The sequence below is a fragment of the Athene noctua genome, chromosome Z, assembly GCF_965140245.1.
Source record: "Athene noctua chromosome Z, bAthNoc1.hap1.1, whole genome shotgun sequence".
NCBI lineage: Eukaryota > Metazoa > Chordata > Aves > Strigiformes > Strigidae > Athene > Athene noctua.
This window is the reverse complement of record NC_134077.1, coordinates 72,182,091-72,202,992: the sequence shown is the minus strand read 5'-3', so window position 1 is coordinate 72,202,992 and position 20,902 is coordinate 72,182,091. Positions and strand designations below refer to the sequence as shown.

At 38.2% G+C, this 20,902-nt stretch overlaps 1 protein-coding gene across 2 annotated transcripts in view; it reads left to right on the top strand.

Annotated features, from left to right (window-relative positions):
- The window catches only part of MRPS27 (mitochondrial ribosomal protein S27), a 47,565-nt gene that overhangs the window by 911 nt on the left and 25,752 nt on the right, over positions 1-20,902 (top strand). Inside the window, exons 2-4 of one of the 2 annotated variants that reach the window (XM_074931398.1) lie at positions 1,239-1,316; positions 7,047-7,117; positions 9,083-9,141. In XM_074931398.1, coding sequence (XP_074787499.1) covers positions 1,239-1,316; positions 7,047-7,117; positions 9,083-9,141 — 208 coding nt within the window. The remainder of the gene's footprint in view (positions 1-1,238; positions 1,317-7,046; positions 7,118-9,082; positions 9,142-20,902) is intronic. The other variant, XM_074931397.1, reaches the window with a different exon arrangement.

The following is a 20,902-nucleotide window of genomic DNA, read 5'->3' as shown; positions in this document are numbered from 1 at the left end:
CTTTAAACCCTCGTGTTCGCTAGTGGCATCTTTCGCTGTGACTACGCATACAGAAGTTTATCCTAAAAAAACCAAACCCGAGATCTTTTATTAACATAATGACAATGACAAATAACTTTAAAAGAAAACCCATCAACCAAACGAAAATACCTCTTTTTCTTATTTTCTAACTCTTCGGTAAAGCGTTGTACATATTCTTATAGTCTGACTGCAGAATTCTGTGTACCAGGTCTTTATGACAAAAATTTGCAGAGATGTTCAGAGCTGGATGTGTGTGTATAATTGCATGTCAGAAGGATGATAATGAGAAAAATTGTTTCACACTCAAGAATAACAAACTTCTAGTGGTAGCAGGTAGATTTTCAGGTAAAGGCTTTAAGGTAGTTGCTAAGAATTCTGTGTAGCATAGTAACATTTGTTTTTAAAATATTTCATGTTTCTTAACATTAATTTCTGCAAACTTCTGCATGTATTTTTATGTCTTCCGTCTACAAATTTAATACAGATGTTCCTCATTCATCTTCAGGTTCTTATCATCTGTGAGTGGTGTACAGTCGTGGTTTGTTCTTTCAACTGAAACAATTTTCATTTGTTTCAAAAGCTAGAACAGCATCTTGAGCAGATTTTAAAGGTGATACAAAGAGTGTTTAGAAAAAACTTTTAAAAACATTTGAGTAAACTCTGCAATTCACAGGAGATGCAAAAAAAGATGATAAAAAGTAGAATATTTCCAGAGGAGCATCTACCTTTCATTTCCAGTGAGATGAATCTTTACAGGTGGAAAAAATAACCTTCCAACAGCAACAGAAAAGCCTTTTTGTGCATATTCATCTTTTTTGCTTATGGTTTTATATGTATATTTAGCCAGTTGCTAGCATTTGGTGAAAAAGTCGTGTGTGCACAAAGAAGCAGTCCTTTATTGTTGTTCGGGGTTTCTTCTACTTTTAAAAATTTATCATTTTCTTAAATACAGAATTCAGGTTTGGGAATGTTTGTTTCACTGAAAAACAACTTATAGGGGAAAGCTTTTCTGTTTTAAAAATGACAAGGTAATGACTCATCCACATACAGGGAATGTGAACTGTTACAGTAGCTGCTGCTGACAGGTGTGCCATAAAGACAGTTTAATGCATCTGACTCAGTAAATATGACAGAAAAGGGCAGTATCTAATAAAGTGTTAGTTTGTTTAGAGATGTCTGACTTACCTGACTTACGTAGTGATTTCTTTCTTCATTAGGTAGAAGATCTCTTCTTTCTGCGGCCTATGTGGACAGCTCAAAATGGGAGAAGAGAAAAAAAGAGGAGCATAGTCTGGGTGAGAAAACTTTGTTTCTTTTTCTCCACTAAGGCTAATTAATTTCAGCCTGAACTCATTTTAGACCAGCTCATCATGTATAATATAAGTACTTAAAAATAAAAAAATGTGTGGAACAAAATGTTTCCGAGGTACTATGTCAGAATCTGCCCAGCATGTTAAAAATGTGTCGTACATATTCAAACTAAAGTTAGAATTTGCTCATTTAGTGAATGTTTGGTTTCTACAATCTGATTTCTTTCTTTCACAAAATCCAAAGCTTTTATGAGTTTTAAAGTTTTGTGTCTGACTGTCTCCAACTGTTCTCTTCATTGACATTGTTTTAATTGTAAAGCAATGCAAAAGAAGACCTATAAGTATCACAGGGCATTCCTGTTTAAAAACATTTTTTTAAAAGAACATCTTCATCAGAATTTTGCAGGAGGGAAAGTTACGTTTCTTACTGAAATTTTAGATTTTTCTTTTGGGGAGAAATAAACCATTTTTTCCCAAGAAGTTATACATTAAACTGTATCTGCATGTGGTATTGAGATCTCATGTGTGAATTTTATAGCTAAATTCTTTGGCTAGATTACATTTGAAATGACATTCCACCATCTTTTTGGTGACTGTTAAACAGAAAACATGCAAAACATTTTTCCATGCTAAAGATACATGTGCATTATTTTGTACCATGGGTATTTTGGAGACCTCTTAATGCATAATCTTTGTCTTCCGTTTTTCATTCCTGTGCCCCTAAACTGTGTTTGCTAATTGTAACACAGATTACGGGGCTGGAGAACTTCTAGGACTTTTGTCAGGCTGGAAGACAAAATGATCAGAGTGGTGGTTTTTATGCACTAATTTGTTTCTGTTATTTGTCTGTAAACAGCTAGGTTAGTATTGTCAACATGTTGTACTATACATGGGCCAGAAACAGCTAGTGGATGCTCCTGACTGCAGCTTGGATCCTGCAGAGATTGTTACTACCTTGTAACCCTTTACTGTCAGTAGGACTGTTCATGCAGTGTTTTTTGGCCAGGAGTCACAGACTAGTGCCCAGGGATGCATTTGAACCAGTCACTTCCAGATGAAAAAGACTTCTTATTTTGGCAAAAATTTGTCTTTCTCCAGGAGTGGCAAGACCTTTGGTGACTGTTTGGCAAGCACAGTTCTTGTGGCTGCTCTGCCAATGATCTTGATCCAAAGCAGATGTCTGTTCTGTGCTTTTCAAAGGCCTGCTTTGCATTTTCATTTTGTGTTCACAGAAAAGAGAAAACAAGTTAACACAGTGTCAGCTATATTAGCATTTTCAAAGAGGAGACAGCCCTGTAGACTTCTGCTCTGTCGCTGTCAGTTGTATGCTTGCCCATAGTATCTTGTCTGTAGTAACTGGTGATTGTAGCTAGAGTGAATTCCTTGTGTTGAGGACATGCTCTTTTAATTGTGTATTTCCAACACTGTTTCAGTACTGTTATTCTGCTAAACTATGTTGTGAGAACACCTTTAAAGGAAAAAGAAGTATTTTTAATTTAAAGTCAGTTCCATTCTCTGCTAGTGATGTGGTGCCTTCCCAGACTCAAACTCATTTACTGTGTCCATAGATAATACGCTTTATTCTCTTCTCAGTAGTCTCAGTTTAGCATTCCAAACATGAATGAGTTTAGCAAACTTCAGTACTGAAAAAAGTGTGGGAAAGAACAAAGACTATATTTTCTGTACAGAAGCACATTTGTTCAAAAAGGTAGGAATTGAAAGTGTGTTAATTTGGAATTTATAGTCTGCTTGCTGGTAGAAAGATATCTGTCTAGAAGTCATTTGGACTCATTAAAAATGGGGTGTCAAGAAAATGGGAGGCATGGCTGGATTTTGATTCTGCAGTGTTTTGGTTGGTTCATCACTAACAGGGATAAAATTAAATGACAGTAAGCATCTTTATGAGAAGAATAGCAGTTACCAGAATCCCAGGGGATAGCAGAATCCAGGTGAGATAGGAAATGTCTTTTTTTATTAGAAAAACTCGTGGTACCCAAAATGCTTCATCTCTAACACCAGGTGGCAGTGCTGCCTTTACAGACTTGAATACTTTCTATTCAAGTATTTCTACTATTTCTTTTGGTACAAAGCTGTTCTTTCCAGAAGCTGACAGGGATGTGGAAATATTAAGAAACATGAAACACATAAATTTCTAAGGCAGAGTACTTGCCTCGGCCTCCCTTTATATTTTAATTGGATTTTTAAAATTAATCAAGGCTTTCTTTACATAGAAAACGAAATATTAGCCTGTAAGTTAAGGTACTAGCTCTGTCCGTCATTCCCAGGACAGGTAAACTTTGGGTCACAGTTGTATCCACATTCCTGTTGCTGCCCCATAACTGGATGTGGCAGCCCTGTTTGGGATGGACCGCTTCTAAGAATAACAGGGTAGTGACCTTACATGGTGGCCAAATGTTCCACTTGTTGGTGTGGCTATGTGCTGTGGGTAGGTATACACTGCGAATCAAACTGAAACTATTGATTTCGTAGGCCACCAAACTGGTATTAGTTGACATAACCAATGACTTGGAAGGTGAGGGTCACTATTTTCCCAGTCATTGTCCTGAATCACCCTGTTGCAGGCAGTAAGACACTGAGTTGCAATGAAAAAATGAAAATAAAAGTGACCATGAAATCTCAGATATCAATATTTTAGACACAATTGTGAAGTCATGTCGAGAAGTTAAATGACCTCAGCTCAGACTTCCAGTTTGTTTTGTTAGTTTGTTTAAATACATGAGATTCTGTAATATGCAGAAATATGTTTTTAGAGAAATTGTTAAGTTTTGTAAAATTGTATCTTGTAGAAATGTACTTTTAGGCAATGTGTACTACAGTTTATATATGCTAGTGTCTTCCTTGGTAGTGACTATCAGATAAAAAGCATTTGCAGCATGTATCTGTTAGAATGTGCATAGAATTTTGCTTTGGCCATTAAAACATTTATTTGGTTTATATGCCAGCGTGAACACTCAAGTTTTACTACAAACAGTGCTAGGAAACTTGGGCATTCACATTCTTGCATTCTGGTACTTCTGTTGGGATGTTTTTAACTAAGAAGAAGCCTTAATTTTGGTTATTGAATAGCAGCTTGTGGAGCAAATTTGGTTTACAAAAGGTAGGTGAATTATTTCAATTCATGAATATGAGAAAAAAGGTCTGCGTATAAGTTCTCTTCACAGAAAACAAACCAGGAAGTAATTACTCGCTGCAAATTATTCTCTCTTAAAACTACAGCAGATATGGCAATTTCTCTGGAAGCAAAGATAAATTTCTCATTAATTTGATTTGTCTTCTTTAACGTTTAACCAGCTTTCATGTTATTGTGACTCTTATACTGGACCTGATAGATAAGTGCTTCATGTTGCATTCCATACTAAAGTTCTGATAGAGAGTTCCAGCTTTGCAGACAGCATAAAAGGTCAATCATTGAAATCCCATATGTGAACTCTCCCAGAGGCAGCCTGTGTATGAATGGCTAACAGTCTTGGGATCTTGCACTCATAGCATTGTATTCATTTGGTTTATATTCTGTTTATGTACTCAGTGTTTTCTAAATGGGGTCTTCATCTTCATGAGCATCTAGAGAAAGGTGCCAAGCTCCGGGGTTCAGTATGGCCCAAAAATGGTCTTGGGTAGCACCTTCCAGTTTTCAGAGGGTAGCAAAAATAGTTCTGGAATAGATAAATGAACTCCCAGCCTGTGCAGTTGTCTGTCTCAGGTCCACATTGCTATGTCACAAAACATAGCAGATTTCAGAGTGAATACTTTTTTCCATCTATCTTGAAATGCATATTGAAGAATGTTGGATGACAGTTGGCTTAGTAGTATATTTAGGCAAGGATCTAGCCAGTTCTTAGTTCCTGACAAGTTGACTGGACCACAGCATCCACTCACTCTTAACTTCTAGAACTACTGGGAATGCCCCCAGAGTCTTTACCTACGTGCTTCATCATGATCTTTGTGAGTGCTGGAGGTAAAGGTAGTATAGAGTCAAATACAGACACTTCTTGAAAGGATATTCCCACAGAAATTTCTTTACCATTAAAAAGTTTGTCCATTGTTTCAGTGGTTATCTGGTATAACATGGCCTTGGTGGACCACATCAACTCCGTGTCCTGTGTTGTATTTTGTAGGAGCTGGTACTTTCCTCAGTGACTTTGCCCCGGATTTCCCCTCTGTCTTTATGGTCATGAAATACTCACCTTCCCTCAGCCAAAGATAAATGCTCTTTCTGTGTTTTGAAGAACACCTTAGAATGCCTCAGGAAGAAAGGTATTACGTAAACACGAAATACTGCTGTGTGGCAGACAGCAGCATTATACAAAGAGTCAACCATTTTATTCAAAATCAAGGCTCCATCATTTTACTGCAGCAAAAATCTTTGCATGTGTGTTGTATTTTGAGAGAGGACCTATAAGATCAGTGTAGCATTGAATGCCTTTTGCACTGTTAGAACTCTGTACCCCTCAGTATTTACTGGCAGTACAGGTGTGTTTTTAAAATTATGAATATCACACACAAAGTGATGATATCACACTGGACAGAATGTACATGAACTGAATCCCTCAGAGACACAGTATGTTAACTGGTGCGATGCTGCTTCCTGCCCCTGACAACTTGGCCAGAGTAGAAGGCTTAGTCAGTTCTGATGTGATGCTGCAAGTTTTGCTTACCTCACATTTCACTGACAGCTGTGGAGGTTGGATGACCTTTTTGGAAAATTGATTGTAAATCAAGCCAAATCATCTCTTGAAGGATGGGCGATGGGACATATCAATAGATGTCAAAAGAGAGGCTGGTTTAGAGAGAGTTGTAGTCTTGGGATGCAAAAGATGAAACAAGGTGCTAATGATGTGGAGAGAGTATGTTGGATTCCTGGTTCTGGACAATGCAGGAGAAGAGGGGGAAAAAAAAAGAGTATGATTGAAGCCTCTAAATATTATAGATTGGATATCATCAGTTCATGTCTCAGTTAAGAATCAAATGGCTGACACTAAGCATACAATAAACAGCTTACTCTTCCTGAGTCATCATTATCTTCCAGGAACAGTACAAAACTAAAACTATAAATTAAATTAATTTAACTTCCAATTAAATTCATTAAATGCAATGGTTGGCTACTTGTTCAACAGTCAGAATCCTGACATTCCTGTATGGTCAAATTAATATTGTTACAGGACTGCTGAAGGAGAATGCTATGGAGTTAATAAAGTACTGACACAGTGCCCAGTTTGATTAGCAGGATTTCTTTGGATTGCTGTTTGTGACTATGGTCGATCAGTATGGTATTGCTTGTTTCTGTGTATCATTGTTTTACCATAAAATAAAGGACAGACCCATGCCAAAAGTACTGTCCAGCATATGCTAAGTTTGAAAGCAAGTATGACTTTTAAGGACATCTGCTCAGGTTTTTTTAGATGAATAATGTTAGTTATACTGCTTTCTTTCAATACATTATAGAGTAGTTTGCCTTTTTCCCCTCTTCTTTCTAGTAAGTTAAAAAATGTTGAGAACCTTTCCATGTATAATTTTCTGATAAAGTATTTAACAATAATTGAATGTATTGTTTTCATACAGTTTCAAAATGAGATGTTAACAAGGAACCAGAATTTGATTTAATGAACAGAGGTTCTGTTTTAGGTTATATGATGGCTCTGCAGTTTTTCCTGTAATGTTAGTTGATTAAACATACTTTTTTTCTGTTTTCTTCAGCTGACTTAGCCCACTTGATGGACAGAACCTATGAAAGAAAGCTGCCTGTGAGCTCTTTGACAATAGCCCGGGTAAGGAAATAAAGCCCAGCCATAAAGTGATGGAAATGACAGTGGAATGCTTATGAAATCAAGTGATATAAGAGGGGATAAATGGTATCACCTCTGCTGGGAGTTCTGAGATTGTAAATGTGGTTTTATACTGTTAAATTGCTGTGTAAAGCTGTTTTATTGTTACTTTGTACTCATTTATTAGTACCTGGAGTGTAAGGTCTTTAAAACAGAAATAGGGTTTTTTTTTCAGTAAAATCAGGCCTCACTGTTACAGGCTATGTATTTCCCTAATATATATTTCCTGCCTTCCTGTGGTTTCTGTCTTAGTGAGAACTTCAGTGCTCCCTCAGGCACTTTATAAGAACCCATGCTGCTAAGGGAATGCAATGAATTAGCACACTGCCTGTCTGCATGCATCTTCCTCCACTTCCAGGCTCCTTTCAGAGTGAGGCTGAGGTGGATATATTTTGCCTCTGTAGTTTTATTTCCTTGCCTTAGCAAACCGAGGTAGGACAAATGCTAGCGTGGGAGAAGCGAAGGCATTATTTTTACTGGAATTAGTAACCAGTTCCATCCTCAGGATGGGTTAATCCGGAGAGGGGGAGTGAAAGCAGAGGTGTGAGATGTGCTTTTAAGTTGTGTAAATGAGTGTACTGAAGAAGGAGAATATATCACTTGTTTTGGTTTTTTAAAAATACAACAACCTAGTTTCAATCTTCAAAATTGTCCAGAGAAGCAGAGTCACTATCCTGGTACCTCAGTAACACCATTTATTAGGATCATTGGCACCATTAACTGAGGAGTCACAGAACACTTCGTACAGTTACAAGATTAAGCATTTATACAGATCAGGCGTTCCTGATCATTGCTTCTGAGACAGCGTCCATAGGCAAAATGGGTGTTTCTCTCCCTTTTATTGCTTAATCAGCTTTATTTCGTTAATGTTCCTGCTTTGGGCTGACCTCTTCCCTGGAGAAGTGACATTTTCAGATTGTCAGACAGCCCCACTTTCCAGTACCAGGAGCTCACATCAGATTCTTACTTTCTAAAATACAAATGAAGTGTGCAGGCATGCTATGGCCACACTCAGAAGATGAGACCTACATGTATACAGCATGCAACCAGGGTTAACAAACTGGAGAACAAGTACCAGTCAGCTGAAACTATTATTTTTAACTAATGCTTAGGATAAAGAGAAGTACTGACCTTGAGAACATGCTGTTTATGTATTCTGAGCTAAAGGTATTATATTGGGAAGACTCTGGAGTGTACCAGCATCTTTATGCCTATGTTAGTAAAACCTACAGGGAAATAGGATTCACTGTTACTATAAGACAAAGTCTGGCTGAAAACTTGGCTTTTATTTAAAAAGTTGATAGCACTGGGAATTTTGGAAGATTGCCTGGAGTAGACAAGCTTTTAAATGAGAGGAAAATTGTGCTTTACAGCATGTGGGCTGATTTTTTTGTTACCATTATTTGTATGTGTGGTGAAATACAAAATGCTGTTACTCCCTTCCTTCAGAATTTATAGTATGAATAGGCACAACCAGGAAATTTTGGGGAGAATAATACTTTTTAGAAAGAGAAGTAAGGCATGTTGAGACTTACTCAAAATTGGGAAAAAATAAAGGAACTGAATGTATTCTTAAATTAAAGGATTAAAGAGCAAAAAATTCAGAGAGGAGCAGCAAAAATATGGGGTACTGAGCTGTATGAACATAATTCTCAGATGGTCTCCATGTTTTCAAGCTGCATATCATTTCTTAGATGAGGAGGGAAGTTGTCTCAGTTTAAAAAGATTTGACTTTTAGCAGTCAAGAAGAAACTTGAGTTAGGAGCAAGTAAAGCCTTGAAGACCTCCAGTACCGTGAGACACCTAAATATGCCAAACAAATGTGGTTTATTTATTGAAGTGGCATTTCCTTCGAATATGTTTTGTGAATGTTCCCTCTGAAGCTTTTATTTCTTATTTTTTAATCAGTTTGTTGACAACATTTCTTCACGAGAGGAAGTGGATCAAGCCGAATACTACCTTTACAAGTAAGCATCTTTTCTCCCTGACATGAACTTTGAGACATATAAGTAAATACCTTGAAGGCTTGCCCTTTTAAAACTGATCTTTCCAACTTACTGGCTTTGATTTTATCTTTTGTAAAATACTGTGCATCTACTTGTCTTACAATTCCTGGTTAAGGGCCCTCATGTAACTTCTCTTGTGCTATGACTACCCTCCTTCTGGACCTCTGGCACTGACTCCTGTCAAGCATATTAGTCTGAGCCACTGAACAGTTAATACAACCTCCAGCTATAATTTACATTGGAGATGCTGAAATAATAAGGAATTATGTTTGTTTACCGTTTTTCTTTCTGATATAAGTAATAATTTAACTAAACTGGCTATATGCATATTTGCATGTGTAAGTGTAGGACTCAAGAAAGCTTGTTTCCTTAAAATTAACAGAAATGAGAATGAGCATGCTGTGGTAATGATTAAGTCAGAAGGTGAAATGAAGTATAATTTTGGGTTTTATCCCCTTAGTACTTTGAGTTCCCCAGATAAGCTGTGTAGTTCACCTTGTGCATGTGTCGTTAGGGTTTTCTGCAGCGATTTTTGTGCTGAGTGAAGTGTACTGTCTACCTTTTCTGCTAGTATCAGGTTGAATACTTGCTTGCTTCAGGTCAATACATCTTAATATCGACTTTAAGAGGGCAATAATTCTTGCTGATCACTAAAATAAATTAGTCCTTTTATGGATGGTGCATACATTTTGAGAGCTAGGTTTTCTGATGGAGAAGGTAACTCACCCTATTAAAGTGGATGAGAGAGCATGTTTACAAATAATGTCATGTTGATATTTGTGAGTAATAACGATTGTTATTTTAATGAAGAAGTTTATGGATGGCTGTTTTAAGTATATGAATAGCTGTAAGTGCATGACTGCATTGGACTTCAGATCTCTGTGATTCTCTGGTACTACTGGCTAGCACCTCAACCTCAGAGCTTCAAGATGGAAACAAGACAAACCCAGTTTGCTAATACTAGCAATATCCTGTGATAAAAAAATAAAAGGGGGAAGAAGAATCTTTCACAGAGAGAAGGTTAGTGGAGCTTTCATTCCTTCTAATCAAGATTTCATTAGGCCTGTTATAATCAGCAGTCAGAAATAAGCCCTCATTTTTGTTTTACAGACCTCTATTAGTACCTTTTGCTAACATTCTTGAAGATTGGAATGTACATAATGTGCATTGTGCCACACAGACTTAATGTTCTTTCTAATGGAGTCAGGCCCTGTAGGGTAAGTGGTTCCAAGAGACCTTAGAATGCCTTGACACCAAGGGGAAAGTGGTGGTTTAGTTGCTGAGTCTCAGAATGGTACAGATAAAATCCAGATAGCCAGAGTGAGATGTTCATACATAATGTATCTGACAGGTTCTTTCTTCTTGAAAACAAGGTTCAGAGAGAGGGACAAAAAAATAGAAGCATAGAAAGCATGCCATAGTAAGAGGGAGAGAATAGAATGGGAATCTTAACATCTAAATATCCTCCATACTCTTCATCTGTGCCTGGTTAGTACATCAGTTTAAAATACAGAGGTTTATCCTTAAAAACGCTTTCTAAAGGAGAAATTTACAGTTCAAAAATAGTTATTTACTGTTTCTCTAAGAAATATTTCTCCTGTGGCTGGTGAGAGCATAGTTATGTGCATGCATATCAAATATGATAATTTGTAATTGATAAAGATTTAGTAGTTTGTGTGGAGAGAATAGAGAGGTACTGATGAGTCACATGTCTTGTCAGACATGCTTTGGTTGGAATTTTTCGTGTGTGTGTCCCCGTAATGCTGCTTTGTTTTGGTGTTGCAAAATGCTTAGTCTTTTGGTAATGTTAGCATCAGTTTTCCAGGAGACTTCTTTCCAGCATAATCTGTGAAACTATTCTCAAAATGCATTTATATGCAGGTGGTGAAACAGCGTAGAGAGGTCTGTAATTCATGTGAAAATGTAAAAATCCCAATTATAACACCAATTATTCCCTTTCAAGTGAAAATAAGTGTGCTAGCTTCAGGAAATAGGAGATGTGGTCGGTATCTGCAAAGGCCCCTTTTATTGTTCTTTACATCTGGCACTTATGCTGGAGTTCAATTGAAGGACATGTTTATAACAGTATCTCTTTGCAGCTGGGATGATGTTTGACACAGAAAGAGCCCAGCAAAAGTGACCACGCCATGAGACATAAAGGAGGCGGTAGGGAGGGAGAGTTAAGAAACAGAGAAGCTTTGACAAGAAATCTGTTTTTCTAGTTTAATGAGAAACAGTTCAAATTACAATTTTTGTGCTTTATGTAAGGAGTTTAAGCTTCTGAAAAAGAGAAAAGCATCAAAAACCTTTTTTTTTTTTTTTATCTAGTAAGGTATACAAATCCATTATGAGCAAATGGCACTTACATGGCCTCGTAAGGTGTCTGTATGTGCATTTGCTTGAACATAAACAAGCAGAATGCTCCCAGAGCCCCATGTTTTTCCCCCTTATAGAGTATAAGGTGGAGATTCTGATGTCTCTCCCTAACGTTGGGTGCCTCTGGCAATCAGAGGTGAAGGGTAGTCAGTTCCAAGGCCCCTGCAAGGTTCCTGGTACAAAAGGGCAAACTGTGGGAAGAATCAGAGGGAAGTAAATGGCATTTCCATGCTTGCTGTATGGGATTTTCCTGAAGACAGGAGTGCCAGAACTGGTAATTGTAAGCTTTGTAGACTGGAGGCTTTCCTTGTAGTGTGTCAGGCAGAACATGGTTTCAAAAGTAGTATTCTGGAGCATTATCATAATGCGTTTAGGGTCCTGAAATACAATATACGTATTGTATTTAGACCTGTTTCAACTTTCCATCTGTTTAAAGCTGTGGATCTCCAGCCATACTGTCTTTACAGAGGATCTTGATCTCTCAAGAATAGCTGTGTGGAAACTGCTATGCTACATTGTGGAACTTGTCAGTAAAATGGTAAAGGCCATTCTGAGGCATGATGTCATGCGCTTTCACTGCTCCTCTTTTTGTTCTCTTCTGAATACCTCCCCCACTCCGTTAGTTAACTGTCAGACTTTAAGAAACTCTTTCATCTCCTAGGATCCCAGCAGAAATTCTAATCAGAATGCAGAGTACTTTCAGTCAGATCAAAGACCTGCAGTTCGCTTTACTTTGTCCTGTCTCACTGAGATGTCACTATTTAACATATCAGGGTGTTTTTGATATGATAGAAACAGCATAATGGAGAGAGGTTTTGTGGTGAGGTAACTGCTGATTCTGTATGTAGGTTTTATGCCAACAAAGATTTTCAATGTGTTTGAAAGCAATTGTAGAAGTTTCATGTTGAGATTCCTCAGGAGGATTTTTAATTGCATTAAACTTATGACCCACTGTGTAGAAAAAAGTATATATACTGTCTGTAACATGTAAATGTTTGTGTGTTCATGTGCTCTGCAAATTCTTGTGCAATCTACCTAGGTTTTTTCATTGTCTTTCCTTGACTGATAATTTCTTTTTTGGAAATGGAGTTATTGCTGCAGACTTCAGGATTTATTACCTGGGGTTGGTACTTTATTATAATCACAAAATGGACAATAGAAAACTGTTAGAAGTTATTCTTAGGTATGCTGTTACACCTTTTGTGGTAGCAAGTTACAGTTTTGAGGCCTGATTTCAGCCATTAAATCATTTTGAGCCTGTAGTGGTCTCTATATATATGAAATTGTGCTTATCCCTTATGATGTCAGTCTATCAGTAGTTAGTCCAACATCACATGCAAAGTAAGTTTCACCTGCATGGCTTCCAGCTTCATGACTGTTCTGTGGGTGCAGAAGTTGCTGGTTTTGATACTTCCTTGCCAAGCAAGCAGTTCAGCAGCTGAAAATGTTGAGTTAAAGTATTGCTTGTAATAGATGATCGCAATGTACAAAAGAAATATACTTTGCATGGCATTCATTTTCACTAATATGATATTTTGTTCCTGTATGTAATACTGGATGTAATTAATATAATTAACTTGTTTCAGCACAAATGGACAAAGGAAAAGAGATGTAGACACAATCCTACAACATATTTAATTCTTCCTTTGAGACATTTTTGTTGTCCTAAGGCTGTAGCTGACATAGATTTCATCAGTTCATCAGGTCTTGGTTTTCACTCCCTCCAGAGAAATATATGAGTTTGAAAAAAAAGAGAGATGAAAATAAATCAAGTCAGAAATATCTGCCTATTACTCAAGTTATGCAGTAGGTATGTTTTGAAATTATATTGAGAGGTGGTGGAAGCATCTGAGAGAAATATATACTTTGTAGCCAGAACGGTATGTTTTACCAGTTTGGACACCTGCCTCAGCTGAGCAATCCAATATAATTTAATTGTTATTGGACTGATCTTTGGCAGGTTGGGAGACACAAGGAAAGGGAGCACCAGAGAGATTTTACTTCATTAGAATCTTCCAGTAATTTGCACGTAAATGACAGAAGTATCTGTGTTTAATGAATGCTATTGCATTATGGTGGCCAGTGTATGATTCTGCTTCATGGGAAGAACTGTTGGTCACTATTCAAGCTGGTGCTGTCAGATGTAAGTGTTGTGGTCTTAGAGACTCCACACTGTTGTTCTGGCTCCAGCATTCACTCATTTCTGCACAGAGGGGCACATGTGCTTATTCTCCCTGTCATCTTTCAGGGTTTCTCTGTTGTCATTGTCTGCCCATGGTTTGTCAGAGTATGAGCTGTAGGAATCTTTAGAGAAAATAACTAGCAACTACATTTTGGAGCCCAAAGCCAAACTTCAACAAGCCTAATTCTGTAACCACATCTTGTTCAGGTAGATGTTCTCAGTCATTGTGACTGTGCTGCAAAGTGTGGGTGAACCATCAATAAAGGTACAACACTGAAAAGCATTCTGAAAGATTTCTTCCTGTAATACAGGCCTTTTCAGTCATCTGCTTTTCATAGTTCGTCTGTCCTTTTGTATATGCTTTCCTTTAAGCTTGGCAGAAACTGGACAAGAATTTTTTAGGCATTGCATATAAATTCAGAAAAAGTTGAAAGACTTTCCTTCAGCACTGATCTTTTGTTTTTTCATGTTGCCAACAATAAAGGGGTAAGTGTGTGGATTTTAAAAGCCTTTCTACTTAAAACAAGAGAAAAAGTTCCTTTTCAAACAGAACGCATATATCAACCTTAGGTGGCAACCCCCCAGCCCCAATATTTCTGAAATAAATAGATAAATCCAGTCAGATTCAGAAATGGAAAGCACTGTCTTAGTCCACACCCTATGTAGATATATTTTTCATTTAGTATTGGGAGAAAGGCTTTCATTACTATTTTTGCAAGAAAAGAATATTAGCGTAATCTCCCTAGCTTTCAACCAGTATCTTTCTTGCCAACAGCTCAAAGCATTCTGTCTTAGTAGACAGTATTGGAAATAGACTGAAATACAACGTGAGCAGTTAAGTACTTAGGAACTTAAATGTTGTACCTTTATGTGTTGAAGAAGAAAAGGCAATTTTATCTCAGGATTTGACTCAAACTCACCTTAAAGGTCAATTTCAATATATCCAGAGGCATTCTAAAGATAGTTTCAACAATTCCTGCACCAGCAAAAAGCCTGTCTGAAAGCAGATACACAGAAAGTAGTGTTGGCTCTCTGGTGTCCTGATGTTAGGTATAGGAGTTGCATAGCCTGCCACAGCTGTTATGTTGAAAATACATCTTGCATTGCATGTACGTATTGTAAAGCTGATCCACTCACCCAGGTTTACTCAGGATTTTCTGTTTTAATTGTTTTCTCTTATTTGTAACTAAAAGTAATGCTTATAAGAAAGTGGTGCGACTGGAGAACTGCTAAGAAGGGGAAATGTTTTGAAACATTCCAGGCCATACTACATTGTAGGTTAGCATGGAAAGGGATTGGTGTCTGTCTGTTTTCTGTTGATTTTTTTTTTTTCTTTACAATGTGGGAAAGAAAAGTTTATCCAGGAGACTACTATGACTGCTAATAATACCTATACAGGCAGTTTCATGACACTGTTGGTTTCCTACCGTGGAAACAGTTATCAACTCCTGCAGGGTACACGGAAGCAGAGCTGGAACCAAAGCATCTCTCTGACATTTCACTGCATGAGAATACCTGTTCTGCACGACCTTTATTAAGAAGATTGTCAGTGTGGTTGAAAAATGGCAAGTCATGTGCTGGAGAAGAAGGATAAAGGCACTAAAATATTTTTTCCTGTGTTACCTCAGCCAACATATAAAATACAAGGCTCACATGCATTTCCAGGAGAACTTCCCTTCATTTTACTGTATACAAGGGAAAATCTGTATGATCTTTATTTTAAACACATTATTGTTGTATATAAGCCTGCTGTATTCAACGGGGAGTGTAAGATGAACACAGTCTGATAAGCATGTAAAAAAGGCCTGCACCATCTTACTGGACTTCCTAGTAGTAGAAAAAAGTGTTTTGTGCTTCGTTGGTAACAGTGAAGATGTTCTACTTAGTAGTATGATCCATTAGAGTATCTGTTTTGTTCTCTGAGAACACGTGTGGTTTGATGCGTGTTGCTGCATAGTGTAGTAACAGGTAGTAGATGTGATGCAGGTTCCAGAAGGTGAAAGCCTTTGGAAATGAAAAGAACATCAAGATGACCATGATAAGGATGAAATAATGCACTACAGGTATAGATCTGATCATCTTTTGTTCTATTATACACTATTGTAGACCAAATAGTTATAAAAACCCCAAAATTACTGTGACAGGGAGGAGTCTTTAGCATACATCTTTCTTCAGCTTGTAAACGATTGGAAATGTTAATCTTCAAATAGCTCGCTGATTTTATTTACAGAAATGGATGTTTATGCTTTTGTAGGACTGAAAATGTTTGGTCAACAATCGGTTACTGAGAAATTAAAAAAAAATCAGATTTTATCCATCAGGCTGTAGATTTCTTTCTGGCCCCTGTAAAGAAGAAATTTGAGGTCAGCTTTGTTTGATTCCAGTGGTTCATTTTTTTATAAATACTTCCATCTTCAGAAATGTCCAAAAACATTAGAGTGAAGAACAAAAACGAAAATAAACAGGTGCATTTGCTCAACTTGTATGGCTGCTTATTTCTGCATATACATTTGTGCCTGTGGAAAAAGTGTTCTGCTCCCTAAGGGGAGAAGCAGCTTGTATTGCAAACAGACCCACAAAACAATGCTTTACTGTAATTGTACCAATAAATAAAGGTCATAGTTTAACATTTTCCTGGGGTGATTTCTGAGATTATTACTCTGTGTCCCAGAAACGGGAAATTAAGATGCAAATTTCTGAATGTAAGATGGCCATTAGTAAGATGAAAAAAATGGATATTCAGGGTGCCTATGTTTTTGGGTTTGGTCGTTGGGGGTTTTTTTGGTTGTTTTAATGCTGCTTTAATAGTGAACTATTTTTAAAGATGTATTCTCCAGATAACATATCTATACTGTCTGCTGGAATGAGGCCAGTTGCATTTTCAGTGGTTCTCTGTATCAAATACTCCTGTCACTCTGCACATTTATCTGAGACTGTTCCTTCTGGCAGAGTCCTCCTTAATTCTGTCTATTTCTGTCCTTTACTTGGTAGATCTTTCGTTCCTAGGCAGAATAATGCCTTCCTTACTCTCTTTTCTTTTTGGAGGGGTATGGGGGGTAGGACAGGGTGGCGCAGGGGAAGTTTAGATAGAAGCCCAAGCTGTTCCTCCTATCAGCTGATGATATACCCTTACCTGTTTCCTAAAATCCTGCCATGTCCCCTGTCCCTGAAGGAGAATGTCCCCAGGCTTTTCAGCTGCTGCTCTGTCTCCCCTTTGCTACATCAGTTTGAAAGCCTGAGGATCTCTGTTAAATGTCGGATTGGTCATTTCAGGAATAATGCTGTGGCAGCTCTCAGCAGTTGGTTTCCATCTTCACCGCCATGACAGATTTTGCGGGACACTGGGCTGCACATTTGTGAAAGGTGCTGGAGTTGTCCCTGCCTCCTAGCTTTAGTCCAGTTAATGATCCATGTGCATGTCTGGTGTGCCAGGTCCTCAGTGGATTGAGGCAGATCCCTGGTAGTTGGCAGAACTATGTGTTGTCTCTTCGGACCAGGTGAGGATTTGACCCAGGATCTAGTTTAGGGAGCATTAAACAGCCAACAAAGAAAGCTTTCTTGAATTTGTTGTTAAAATTGGCAAAGGGTATACAAGAGAGCAGCTGGTAGAAACTCCTGTTTTCTCAGCTGTAAATGTAGGCACAATAAACATTCCTTTCTCTTGCTGAAAAATGAATGGGGATTTTTTTCTTTTTTCTTTCTCCCCTTCACTGTATAGCTTGTCAAGCTGAAAGCACATGGATTTTGGCGACTGGCTTTGCAAGCAAATTTGCACCTTTATGAGTAATATCTTCTTCCAAGAATTGGTGTAGATATAAAGCTGGCTTTAATTTCTAAAGTAAACTTTATGATCATCTTGTTTAAATTGTAACTTATTTTTGATTCTCCTCTTTAACTACTGTTTTCATTTAACAAAGGGGAAAAATACTCCTTTCTTCAGTCTAATCAGCGACCTTCTACTTAGTTCCATTAGGGAGTGAGCAGAGCACGACTAAATCAGCCACAAGCAAAATAGATGGCCTCTGGCAGCAGACAGCTGTGAGTAAAATGCTCAGCCCACCCCCTCCCTTGCCTACACTGCCTGTGCCAAAGCTCTGACAAACCAGACTGGCCGCTGGTGCTTGTAACCGGGAGTGGACAAAGTATAGGAGCTGCTGTGAGAGCACGACAGAGGAGCATTTGCAGCAGCAGTAGTACACCCTGCTTTCTCTGTAAAAGAATTTCTTTTTTTTTGTCTCCCATTGAAGTTACTGTCATGCAGCAATCACTCCTTTCACAGTTTTGCTTGTCCAGGTTAAGTCATGAAGCAGCAAGTTCATCTTATGTAAGATACTACTGTGTTGTTTTTAAAGTCATGATTCTGTGGGAGGAATAAAAATGAGACTGAAACACATCTGGTACATAATTGCACACTGTTGTAGTGTTTTCCCCTCTCTTCTGTGTTTATTCTCCTCTTCAGTGGGTAACATGACATATATAAGCGTCCTATACTGTGAGTGCCTTGGAGAACTGGATGCTTGTAAATGTTGGTTTGGAACCAGAATACAAGATACGAGCAGGCCACTGCAACAGGGCAAAGTCATGGGGCAACCCGGCTTTGCATCATACACTGCTTCTCATCAGCAAAGCCACTAGTGGGTTATACATCTAGCTAACAGTCTTGGCTGTATTCCTGTCTCAAGAGGGGAGGAACTACAAAAATATGCCTTTGCATTTTGAAATCCTCTGCCTGTTTTGAGTAGCAGAACCTCATTTTACTGCGCAGCTTGTACCTACCTACGCAAGAGAACATTTGTCCTACAGTACATGGAGTACTTAAAGTGAGGTACTGTCTCATCCCACGTGGTGGGTTATGAGGGGAGTGAATCTTCTGAATTCCCCGAGAGCCTGCATGCTGGGTGGAAGAGCCAGTCTCCGCTAGTTAGAGAGGCAGGGTAAGCCGAGAGGAACAATTGTACTGGTGACTTTATTAACTGACCACATCAGAGAGTGAATGGAGACAATTTGGCAACAATCAACTGGTGAACATTTGGAATGAGACTGTTTTCCTAATAACCCATCAAGGATCAACTGATCACAATTCCTACAAAACTGATACACATGAATATATGTAAGAAAGAGAGAGTGGAAAGAGGAAATAGAGGATGAGGGGATAGGAAAAAGGGAATCACCACCCGTGGATCCCACGGTGTCTCAGAGTAGCCAGCTTGGTCTGTAGGTGGTGGGTCGAGAAAGACACACATGGGGTGTTGCCTTTATAAAGTCTTTCTTACACATCCGCAGTAGGTTCTTCCAGAAGGGTCTCATTTTCTCTGGCTTGTACCTGTGCAATGCAAGTTCTGTCTCTGGGCAGGAGGGAGGGGGAGAGAAAAAGCTTGCTCTGCTTTTTCCCCATAGGGCATCCCGCTCGAGGTGTTTGAGACATTCTCTTTACGAACAATTTCTTGTTTAGGAAAAGTCTGTTACAGGTACCTACTATCTCTCTCTTTAACAGATCTGACGGTACAGTATTTTTCCGAAAAAAAAGTAAACCAATTACAAAGCTGGTGAGAGCTCACAAATTTCAAACTGCCTGACAAAATGCTTAAGTCTATTTTGCCATGTTTATCCTTTATTAGCTTACTGGTCTGTGTGCTTGACATCATACTCAATGGAATAAAGGGCATTGCTGTCCCACTGGGCTTGGAAGAAGTTAAATACACTAAGGCATAGGCTGACTAGAAGTTAAGCTCTGAAGTAACAGTTAAAAATGTATCATGAAGGACTTGAGGATTTTTGGTTTTCATTGCTAAAATTTTTCTCAGCAAAATGCACGGTTGGAAGAACAAAAAAAAAAATCAATAAACTGTAAAATATCAGTAATATGTTGCTCATTGAGACATAACATGAAATGTAAGTGGATTCATGGTAGACTGCCTGGTAGCCAAGACCTGGCTATGCCACTATGGCTTACTTTTTGGAAATGGTTGCCTTTTTGACAGTGGCTGTTTCTGAAACTATATGTGAGCATCAGGTGTTTTGTCCCCTCTCTTGCAGGTGTTTATGTGTAATATGAAAACCTTATTTGTTTACCTTGACAGCTTGTCATGTAGTTCTGCCTGTGCTCATGGGGTGTAGAGGGACAGCAATGCACAAGGAAATCAGAATTTAGCAGTGAAGAATGAAAAGGGCACAGATGATAGGTAAAAGTAGATTAACTTGAACTGTGGGACTATGGCAGCAAATCTGAAAGGGTGAAACCTGAACTGTACATATGCAGTATTTGAAATGTTTGGCAGCAAATGTAAGGTTTGGCTCTTCCCTTGCTTAAGGTGACTACTAAGATCTATTCAGTATTTGTATTCTCACAGCAATCTCTTGCTAGCACCTCCTTTTTGCTTAGGTTGCATGTGGTGTGAAACTGAACAACTTTGCAGAATAAATGGTTTGGCTCATACGCTTCTGTATTGCAGCCTTTGATACTAAAGCCAGAGGAATACATCACTTGTAATATGTGCAAGTTCAGCTGTGATCAAACTGAAAAGCATCAAGGGTTGTGTTAGTGGGTGTAACAATACAGCACTTTGAAGGTAGTGTGTGATGTATTTCTGGGAGGTATTTTATGAAGCATAAAGAATTTAGTAGAAGAAATGGAAAATGCAACCTTGTTACAATGTGGATTCCAGCTCTCAGTGAAGTAGGTCTCTGACAAAATGTTAATTTTGTCTCAGGTTAAATTTAGGTTGAATGTTGGGCACTGTTAAAAAGTTGCTGTTTACAAATACTGGAATAGCAAAGTCTAGTTACAGGCTGGATTTTTTTCCTGCATTTAAAATAAGAAGTCACTTGAATTTTGTTGACAGCAATTTTTATGCATAGCCATAAAGTATTCTTTTTTAATATAATGTGAAAGGGGTGTACTGTCATCATTTAAGCTTAGCACTTGAAGGCAGAAATTCCTCAATGTTGGTCCTAACTCTTCATTGCGTTCCCTCTGACACTGAATGAATTATTATAAAACTTGGAGTTGCTGTCTTCTCAGCTTGAAAAGCCTTAGGCTTCTCTCGGCTTGAAAAGCCTCTCTGTCCAGACTGGTTAATTGTTACTGTAATGTAGGCTTCACTGTGTCATCCCTGCAATAGTTGTTGGCTCAAGATGGAGGTTTTCTAAAACTTCTGAAGTAAT